This window comes from Lathyrus oleraceus, chromosome 7, assembly GCF_024323335.1.
Source record: "Lathyrus oleraceus cultivar Zhongwan6 chromosome 7, CAAS_Psat_ZW6_1.0, whole genome shotgun sequence".
Taxonomy (NCBI): Eukaryota; Viridiplantae; Streptophyta; class Magnoliopsida; order Fabales; family Fabaceae; genus Lathyrus; species Lathyrus oleraceus.
This window is the reverse complement of record NC_066585.1, coordinates 400514896-400525722: the sequence shown is the minus strand read 5'-3', so window position 1 is coordinate 400525722 and position 10827 is coordinate 400514896. Positions and strand designations below refer to the sequence as shown.

General features: G+C 37.6%; 1 protein-coding gene and 1 pseudogene across 1 annotated transcript; both read right to left on the bottom strand.

Moving 5' to 3' along the window:
- Window positions 1-6930: 6930 nt before the first annotated feature.
- On the bottom strand, window positions 6931-9343 carry LOC127104758 (putative ABC transporter C family member 15; annotated as a pseudogene).
- A 536-nt stretch (window positions 9344-9879) lies between these two features.
- Window positions 9880-10454, bottom strand: LOC127104022 (protein EXECUTER 1, chloroplastic). Its single transcript, XM_051041244.1, has 3 exons — window positions 10355-10454; window positions 10121-10237; window positions 9880-10011 (listed from the first exon to the last, which is right to left on the bottom strand). Exons 1-3 carry the CDS (start codon window positions 10355-10357, stop codon window positions 9880-9882), a joined length of 252 nt encoding a protein of 83 aa, XP_050897201.1. The 5' UTR covers window positions 10358-10454.
- Between the last annotated feature and the right edge of the window lie 373 nt (window positions 10455-10827).

The following is a 10827-nucleotide window of genomic DNA, read 5'->3' as shown; positions in this document are numbered from 1 at the left end:
GATGCAGAATAAGCAGGTTGTAGCTTATGCTTCGAGACAACTGAAGGTTCATGAGAGGAACTATCCGACACATGATTTAGAGTTGGCAGCTGTGGTATTTGTTCTGAAGTTATGGAGGCATTACTTGTACGGGTCAAGATTTGAGGTTTTCAGTGACCATAAAAGTTTAAAGTATTTGTTTGATCAGAAAGAGCTGAATATGAGACAGAGGAGATGGTTAGAGTTTCTGAAGGATTATGACTTTGGTTTGAATTACCATCCGGGTAAAGCAAACGTAGTGGCTGATGCATTGAGTCGGAAATCATTGCATATGTCTATGTTAATGGTTAAGGAATTGGATTTAATTGAGCAGTTTAGAGACTTGAGTTTGGTGTGTGAGAGTACTCACAATAGTGTTAAATTGGGAATGTTGAAGTTAACAAGTGGTATTCTGGATGAGATTAGAGAGGGTCAGAAATCCGATGTGCTTTTGGTTGATAAGTTGACTCTAGTGAATCAAGGTCAAGGTGGTGAATTCAGAGTTGATGAGAATGGTGTTTTGAAATTTGGTAATCGGGTGTGTATTCCGGATGTTACCGAACTTAAGAAGAGTATTCTTGAGGAAGGACATCGTAGTAGCCTGAGTATTCATCCTGGGGCTACGAAGATGTATCATGATTTGAAAAAGTTATTTTGGTGGCCGGGAATGAAAAGAGAAATTGCGAGTTTTCTTTATTCTTGTTTGACTTGTCAGAAGTCAAAGATTGAGCATCAGAAGCCGTCTGGGCTAATGCAACCGTTGGCTATTCCAGAGTGGAAGTGGGATAGTATCAGCATGGATTTTGTTTCTGGTTTACTGAGGACAATTAAGAATTTTGAAGCTATTTGGGTAATTGTTGACAGATTGACAAAATCGGCTCATTTCATTCTGATCAGAATGGATTATCCGTTAGAGAGATTAGCTGAGTTGTATATTGAGAAAATTGTAAGTTTGCACGGTATTCCGTCGAGTATTGTTTCGGACAGAGATCCTAGATTTACATCGAAGTTCTGGGAAGGTTTGCAGAGGGCTTTGGGAACTAAGCTGAGATTGAGTTCTGCATATCATCCGCAGACTGATGGTCAGACTGAGAGGACGATTCAGTCACTGGAGGATCTTTTGAGGGCTTGTGTTTTGGAAAAGGGAGGTGCTTGGGATTGTTATTTACCTTTGATTGAGTTTACCTACAACAATAGTTTTCATTCGAGCATTGGTATGGCACCGTTTGAAGCTTTGTATGGTAGGAGATGTCGGACACCTTTATGTTGGTATGAGTCCGGTGAGAGTGTTGTGGTTGGACCGGAGATTGTTCAACAAACTACGGAAAAGATTAAGATGATTCAGGAGAAGATGAGGATTGCTCAGAGTCGTCAGAAGAGTTATCACGACAAGAGGAGGAAGTCACTTGAGTTTCAAGAGGGAGATCATGTGTTTCTTCGTGTTACTCCGATAACTGGGGTTGGTCGAGCTTTGAAGTCGAAGAAGTTGACACCTCGATTTATTGGTCCTTATCAGATTTTGGAGAGGATAGGGGAGGTAGCCTATCGTATCGCTTTACCGCCGTCACTTGCGAATTTGCATGAGGTTTTTCATGTGTCTCAGTTGAGGAGGTACATTCCTGATCCGTCGCATGGGGTCCAAGTAGATGATGTACAAGTGAGAGATAACCTGACTGTTGAAACATCACATATGAGGATCGAGGATCGAGAGTTGAAGCAGTTGCGGGGTAAAGAGATTGCTTTGGTAAAGGTAGCTTGGGGAGGACCAGCAGGTGGCAATGTGACTTGGGAACTTGAGAGTCAGATGAAGGAGTCTTATCCGGAGTTATTCGCTTGAGGTATGTTTTCGAGGACGAAAACTCTTTTAGTGGGGGAGAGTTGTAACACCCCGATAAAATATGATAATTATTTAAATTAAGTTAATAGTATATTTAATAATTTAATTAAATAATTGGATTATTATTGGAATATTATTGGAATTATTATTATTATTGGAATAATATAAATTGGAATATAAGGTTGGAATCAGAAAAGAGTCTCATTTGGAAAAGAAGGGTTTTCACGTGAAAACCAGAGGAGCGACAGAAAGTGAGAAAAGGGCAAAGAGGAAGAGCAGGAGAAGAAGGTTGAAGAAGGAAGAGCTTGAAGCTAAAGGATTTGCCGGATTAACTCAGGTAATGGGGGTTTATCGTCGTTTAATGGGTATTATGGGTTAACATGTAATGGGTAGTGATAAGCCATTGAATTGACCCTAATTGGGATGTTGAATGCTGAAAAGTTGAGATGAATAAGTTATGTTAAAGCTGTAATTGAATCTGTAATTGGATGAGTCTTGATTTTCCGAAAGTGTAGCTTTTACGGAATTGGAATCGGAGGTCCGGAAGTCCTCCAACGGCGAAAAATGCGGAGAATTCTGCATTCTGCTTCGTGTTAGCGCAGGAACAGCTTTCTGTCTTGCGTTAACCGGTTAACCCAGGGTGTTAACCGGTTAACACTGTTATGAATTATGAAATATTGATGTCTGTCTTGCGTTAACCGGTTAACCCAGGGTGTTAACCGGTTAACACTGTTGTGAATTGCCAGGAAGCGTGTTCTGTGTTGCGTTAACCGGTTAACCCAGGGCGTTAACCGGTTAACACTGTGTGAAAAGTGAAAAATTTATATTTAAATGTGGTGTACATGTTTGATGTTTGGCCTGTATTTGCGTATGATATAATAGGGATCATTTCCCGTTGTTTTGAGCGGTAGGGGTATTAGTAGAGCGTGCTAATACTGTGATTGATTATGTGGTATGATATGATTATGTGACAAATATGTGGATGATGTATGGTTGTATGCATAATGCTGTGGATGTATCTATTATGTATGCAATTGTGAATGGACTATTTATGGCTTAGAGTGTGAGCATATGTCCATTGTGGATGATTGTTGATGTTGCATGACTAAGTGATTTAGCTTGCATACTGTGGCCTTTATGGTGGTAGCTAATTCCCATGGTGAGGAATTAGTGAGTGAATTATTGTGGATTGTTGTTGATGTTTGCATGCTAGGTGATTTAGCGTGCATAGCATAGCCCTTGGGGTGGTAGCTAATTCCCATGGTGAGGAATTAGTGATGTGAGTCACTAGGTCTCAAATGAGTGGGACTAGTGAGCTTGGTAGCCGTATCTGGATTTGATCGGTGAGGTTGAACTATATGTTCACGAAGAGTCGGTACCGCATGCATGGAGTCTCATTGCATAATGTATGTATTGTGTATAATATGAATGGATGTGTTCCAATATTATACGTGTGTTTTGATGTTTATGTTGAGCATGATTATGAGTATGAGTTGATGTTGTCGTTACTGAATGTGTGATATGATTAGGGTGATGAGATGTGTTCATTTACTTAGCATTACATGATATTTTATAATGCTTATTATATCGATTGAGGAACTCACCCTTACACTATGTTTCAGGTAACGAGCAGTGATTGAGTAGAAGCTAGTGCTTGGAGTCTAGTGTAGTTCCTTAGTGGGTCATGCTCTGGTAGATGTAACATCGGGACGGGATGTTTTACTTGTTTTCAATTGTGGTTGTTGAACAGTTTTACATGTAAAGTGATTACATGGTTTGCATATCCGCTGCGTATTGTGCAATGTTTTATTTTGATAAACAAATGAGTATGACCAGTTATTTGGAAAATGGTGTGAAGTGTCAAGTGTGACACCCTTAATTGCATATTTACTCTGATTTATGTTTGGTTGTTTTAATTATTTATTGGGGTATTTTAAGAAGGGTGTTACACACGGCGAGGGCGACGGAAGCATAAACCGGAGTTATGAGAAATCTGGTGCGTATGCCTTATTTTCAATACTATGCCGACATCCAATCAGGAGATGCCACGTGTCAGGCGTGCTGATTCATTTTTTCTGTGTGAGTTTTTGGCTTCTCATGGCCAAGTGTTGATGGGCCCAACAGATTGGGCCCTAACCAGGATTTTGTTGCCATTACCCCTGTTTCTGTTTTACACCCCCTACTAGGACTTATTTCCCATGGGCCTATGGCCCTTAGGCCCATACGTCTGTAACTTCTTCCTACACCTGATTCCAGCAATATACCTCTGGCCCAACCTAGTCTTTTTTTTTCTTGTCATGTTATTGATGCCTTTTTCATATTCTAATTCTTGTTTTAATATTCGTTTGTCGTATTAATCGTAGTTTGACATGTTTAGAAAACAATAAAATTCCTTTAATTCTTCACTTAGTCATTTAGGAATGTAATTAGATATGACTTAGGATTTGCTTGGTTTTTAATAATGAGGAAAATACCTTGGAAAATATGTGATTACCATGTTAATTCTTGATTAGAGGTTCCCCATAATTCTTGACTTTTAATTCATGCTTAGGATTAATTAGGATTAATCATTTTAATTCCCTTTTAATTCCATATGCCATGTTCATGTATTGTGTGACCTTTAGTTTCATTTTAATTGTTCAATTTCTTTGATTGTGGTTATTAGACCCAAATTGAAAATGATATTTCAATTTAATATGGTGTGTTAGCATATGTTCATTCACCATGATCATTATACCATATTATTTCGTTATACCATCTCATTAGCATTTTTAATTCCATTTTATTAATGCATACTAACCACTTGTTTTTTTTGTGGTGACATGTGAATGAGATGTCCGAACATCCTCCAAGTATTCCTTTTATTTTATTCAATAATTTGTAAAGTGTAGTTTTCCTTTCATGCCTTTGTGTTGTATTGTGTGGGTCCCCCCCCCCCTCCATTATGGGTTAAATATCCCCCCTCCCTTAGTCATGTAATAGCTTAGCTTTATTGCTTTCTAGTTAGCTCACTATGCATGTTAATAACCAAGATAAAATACAAAACGATAAACAAAGCATTTTAAAAGAAACAGAAAATACTTGATTCAACGTCAAGTTGTTTTTTTTCCCGAATAAAACTCACACCATTGTAACGTATGCTTGATCCAACGTCAAGCATTCTCCATCCACTCCAAGGTCCATTCTCTCACATCTTCTCCACTCTCTTCTCGGTCTCATTCTATCTCTCACCTCCATTCTTCACTCACTATTTTCATAATAAATGCAAACACTTGATTCAACGTCAAGTTGCTTTTTCAAAACATTTTCATAACAAATTGGAATGCAAATGGGGTGTACGTGTTTGTACACAACATTCAAATAACTGGGTTGTCGTTCGTACCTAGCCTGAGGACCCGACACTTGACTTTCCCCCTTAAAACATCTAATCATTCAAACAAGTTAAATCTAGGCGCTATGAGGAAGAAAAAGAATAGTTAGGACTCCATTGTCCTCTCGATTCCCAAGTACTTCGATCGTTGACTGTACTTAGTCAAGGGTTAGAGACTTGTCTCCCTCTAAGTTCCAACGATTAAACTTGACAAACTCCTTTCATAATCAAATCTCTTTTTTGGATGAAAAAGAGTGGTTAGGATAACTTATCCTCTCAACTCCCGAGTTATTGGACCGTTGACTGTATCTAGCCAAGGGTTTAATGCTTGTCTCCATGCATAAAATCAACCCTAACAAATCAAATCATCTTTTGCCTTAGCGCACACTTCAAAACCTTTCAATAAGGAAGTGTTACTTCCGTTCTACCGTGAGCGAAGCTTAAGCCTCCATGTGTGAGCAAGTAATGTTTAACTGCTAGAGTGTGAACCAAGCGTATCCACTTTACCGCAAACAAGAAAATACTTTCTGCTCCCATGACAAAGTATACAAGCAAGTGAACAGTAGCGCGCGAACGTCAATACTGTTCAGTAAAAACAACTAAACAAATACGTCATTTTTTGAGCCGAACTACGAAGCTCTGACTTCCCTATTGCACGTATGGGGATATGTAGGCACGAGGGCCCAAATCCTTGGCGAGCACACTAACTTAAAACTTATTTTGTCTCCCATCTTATCTCTCATCTCATTCCTAATAGCAAGCAACTTACAGATAAGTAAACATCCATACACATTTGATACGAGCAAGTGGTTCCCATGGAGTACCATGGATGTGAGGGGTGCTAATACATTCCCCTTGCATAACCGACTTCCGAATCCGCTCTTGGTTACGAGACCGTTTCTCTCATTCGGGGTTTTATCGCTATTTTCCCTTTCCTTTGGAATAAATAAAATCCGGTGGCGACTCTGTATTTTTCGCGGCGCTTCAGCTGGCGACTCTGCTGGGGACAATATGGAGTTACTACGCCAAACAAGACCTTAGACAGCGCTTTTTTTAGCCTTAGACAGCGCTTTAAAGCGCTGTCTAAACCTCCGCTGCTAAAGGTTTAGACAGCGCTTTTTTAAATCTTAAAAGCGCTGTCTAAGCCCCCCCCTTAGACAGCGCTTTGGCCAAAAACGCTTTCTAAGACCCTCCTATTTTAATTTTTTTAGGTATACCTTAGACAGCGCTTTTGGCCAAAGCGCTGTCTAAGGGGGGGGGGGGCTTAGACAGCGCTTTTCAAAAAGCGCTGTCTAAGCCCCCCCTATTTTAATTTTTTTAGGTATACCTTAGACAGCGCTTTAGGCAAAAGCGCTGTCTAAGGGGGGGGGGGGGCTTAGACAGCGCTTTTGCCTAAAGCGCTTTCTAATCCCCCCTTTAGACAGCGCTTTTTACAAAAGCGCTGTCTAATGTATACGAAAATTTTTGAAGCTTTTGTTTTAAACCACATTTTTTCCAGATTTATAAACCAGAATTTCTACCTGTTTTCAACCAGATTTTGACAGACAATTATCACATTTTATATATGCCATTTTGGCCTTTTTTCTACCAATTTTTGGCTAACAAATATATATATATACCAATTCAAACCAATTTTGCCTTAAATGTATCAAAATATATACAAATTTATGTACACATTTACAAGTCATTACATATACTCCAGGGAACTGCTTATTACAGTTTTACTAGATGAGAAACTAGACTCCCTTATTTATAATCTCATCCCAATTGCTCTTTCCTGCTCAAAATTGGAGCCTATGTCTCCTCAAATATAATATATCAAACAAAGAGCCTCTTAATGATTTCCCATTTTGCACTGCTACTTCACATCGATGGGACCAGGAAGGAACTCCTTTCTTTATTGAAGCTGTGACTGAAATAGTTTGGAGCCTTTTTTGTCCCATCTAACAAGTAGCAATTTGTGACTCCACTAAATTAATATATTATTCATAAAGTCTTGAATTTACTCCTTGTTTTGGACATGTTGAGTTGCCAAGTTGTTGAAGCTATGTGATCTGCTAGAGTATTCCTTTATAAGTTTGTAGAAGAAGGAATCTTCTCTTTCAAGTAACTTTGATGGTTCATCATACTCCGCAATTCTCCCTGTAATATCAGATATATATATTAAGCTACTTCATGGAAATATCATATGTCAAACTCTAGTGTCATTATTATGCTACTTCATTTTGCTGTGGAATAGTCTTTTAAACTTGAAAACCTGTTTAAAACAGTTAATTGTCAAAACTAGTTCTAATGGTGCTCTCAAACACTTACCATCACTGAGAACCAAAACCAAGTCGCTGTCTATAACTGTGTGGATTCGATGAGCTATTGTGACAACTGTTCGATTGTTGAACTCTTGACAGATGATATCCTGTATCACTCCATCAGTTGCAGAGTCCACTGAGGCTGTTGCTTCATCTAGTACTAATATGCTGCTTTTCTTCAGTAAGGCTCTTCCAAGGCAAAATAATTGCCTTTGTCCAGCACTCCAGTTATCACCATTTTCAACCACTGGGAAAGCATTTCAGTTATTAGTAACAATGATTGATTATTACCAAAAGCATAATAAACTATGCAAGTTGATAGTAGTTAATGAATCCAACCTGGGGAGTCCAACTTCTCATCCATGGCTCTCACTAGGTGACCTAGCTGACATTTATCTAGAGCCTGAAAATGAAAATTTCATATGTATCAAACTATATTATATATAAGATGATCTTAGAAGATGTAATGAGGGTATTTTAGTATATTTCATATTATATTATACGTGTTATTCATGATCTAGTTGTTTGATTAAAGTGTTTACCTCCCAGACTTCAATGTCAGAGTATTGCTCAAGAGGATCCAGGTTTCCTCTAACCCTGCCTTCAAACAAGGCTGGATCTTGTGGGATAATGCTCAGCCTTGACCTTAAGTCATGGAGACCTATCTGCCGGTTCGTCCTACGAAGCCGATTTTCTTCCTTCCAGGAAATGTGCAAGTGATGTTTTTCAGCACTGATGGGAGATGTTCAGCATAACGTATCTGTATCATATTTTATTGTATATAAAAGAAGATATGTTAGGAAAAACTGGACACATAATTTGAATCATCACACATTGTGTCCTAAATTCTCGTGATATCAAACCTGCAAATTTTGGAAAGATATTGTTCCAGTTTCTGGCCAGTTTCTTGGTGGCCGGCAGTTTTCAATCACAAGAGGTGATTCACTTGCTAAATTTGTATATTGAAGAATTCTTTCAACTGATATCATCTTGTTTTCCGCATTACAAATGTTCCATATAACTGAAGCTTGCAAGACATTTAGATTGATTCCATATGTTACTGCCAACCCTGCTATGCCTGTAACATACAGAGAAACAAATCTTTCAATTCCTGTGAGTCGCTTTATATCACAATAACTTAGACTGTTTTCATAAAACATTGATAAGTGATGATCTTAAAGGGTTCTACTTTTATCGTCGGTTATTGATATTTTCTCAGTAAAGAGTTGTACTTACTTGGATTGATGAAACCTTCAGGGAGGCTCACTAGCAAGACAAGTGAAAAGGCGAAAACAAAATTTGAAAGCAAATTCAATCTGAAAGAAAGCCATTCCATTGCAGACACATTGTGAAACCACGGCCTTGAGAAGCCATCCAAAAGGACAAGATTTGTGCTCATGAAACGACCTTCTTGATCGAAAGCTCGTATTGATGCAGCTCCTGCTAAAGATTCTGAAAAATGGTGAAGAATTGGAGTAATCTGTATCTGTGCTAACCGAGCCAGCTCTCTTGCCGTTGGATTATAATATCTCTGAAATAATAAACATCATTCAACTTCTGTTATGATCATTTTTGTTTACTAGTTTAACATGAGTACTGCTCTTGCATCTTCTGCTTTAAATATTAGACATAAAATTAAATACATGATTCACGTAGCTTACACATTGTGAAATTGAAATAATATATGTTGCGTAAACTTTGAATTAGTAATGAGTAACACTTGTTTTATGTCTTTTCATAGGGAGAGCAAGAAGGAAAAAAAGACACATACTTGATACCATATGCAGATTGCAGTTACTGGAATGAAGATGATAAACATATTAACAACATCATAATAATGTAATTATAATTATAACTAAACTATGTTTAGTGATCTATTGCAATGAAGGAGTTGAAGATAATTATACCTGCAAATGAGATTTAACATGTGATAGAGTTAGATCCTTTACATCCATAAGCTCAAGAACTGATTTTGGTGTAGCTCGTAAAAATTCAAAACAAATGCACGTTAATATAAATAATCCATATTTGAAATCAAAGTGAAAAAACAAGTGCACCTTAAAATTTGAAATCATGATAATAAGCAAACTAAATGTTTTCAAAAATGGATTATTATTCGTTATCTGGCTCTCATAATATAACTGTCATTAGGTTCCACGGCTTATTAGCAAGATACAAAAATAAATTTAGTCTACAAAAACACCTTACAATTTAGTTATTGGTTTCATAAGTGAAGTGGTGAGGAAAGTGTTGTCTTGATGTCAAAAACAAATTATCAACCCGGGTAATAGCAATTTCAGCACCAATATGTATTACTGGGGCCGCCCTATGACATTGCATCTGACATTCTAATTCCACCATAATTCAAAGACATTCATGCAAGTTGCCATTAAATAAATTCCATAAGAACTCACAAGTCCAGCACCAGCTTTATCTCTTAAAAAAGCTGCATCATGGTACCGCTCTTCTTTTATGGCTCTCTGCAAGATTAGAAAATATACAGACATAATTAAATTATATACAATATAGTGAAAAAGTAACTCACAAAAATCAGCTAACAGCATAACACCCATTTGTCAAAATCCCTACTTTGAGAAGAGATATCACTTTTCCAACACTGTCATTGTTAGATGCAGCTGCAATCGCCACCTGAAGCCTAGAAGCTTCTTCATAATCCTCCACGTATACAGCATGCCGTAACTGAGACTGTTGAGCACAAAAAAGGCCAAGCAACTATTTAAATTATAAACAGGTTTGAAGAAATCCTACTGAAGTATTGCATGAGAATCCACATTGACATAAAACATCAAGAACTCAGCTCACCATTAAAAACTTGACAAAAACCCATTTCAAGGCTATGTCATTTACTAGTCACTTACTGTTTGTTCGTGTTAACTGAAAGCAAATTGTTTCTGATTTTGAATACTTTTAAGTCATTACAAAACCAAAGCGAACTGCTAACAAGTTATTTACAAAGCAATTAACTACTTGATTGATTTTAAGAACACATCTAACTTGGCAAACCGAAGACTTTGATATTGAAGAACGTGAAGTCAATTGATCAACAGAATTATCAAATGTGCTAAGCTTCTCCGTGACCAAAATGCCTTGCCAAGCCTTCCCATGTGTACAAATCCTGCAAAACCACACCAGATACATACATAATCAGTTATACATTCATACATAGACACACATGACCAAAGGCACGTACAATTCAAGGCATGACTATAATACACAATGACAAAAATCAAGCCAGTATCCACAAACCAATTTGTATACCATACATCAAAACATAA

What these genes read in the sequence shown, in the direction of transcription:
- LOC127104022 (XM_051041244.1), bottom strand. An exon ending in AAGTGATATCTCTTCTCAAA is followed by an intron (nt 10,012 to 10,120) that starts GTAGGGATTTTG and finishes CTAATCTTGCAG; the next exon opens with AGAGCCATAAAAGAAGAGCG.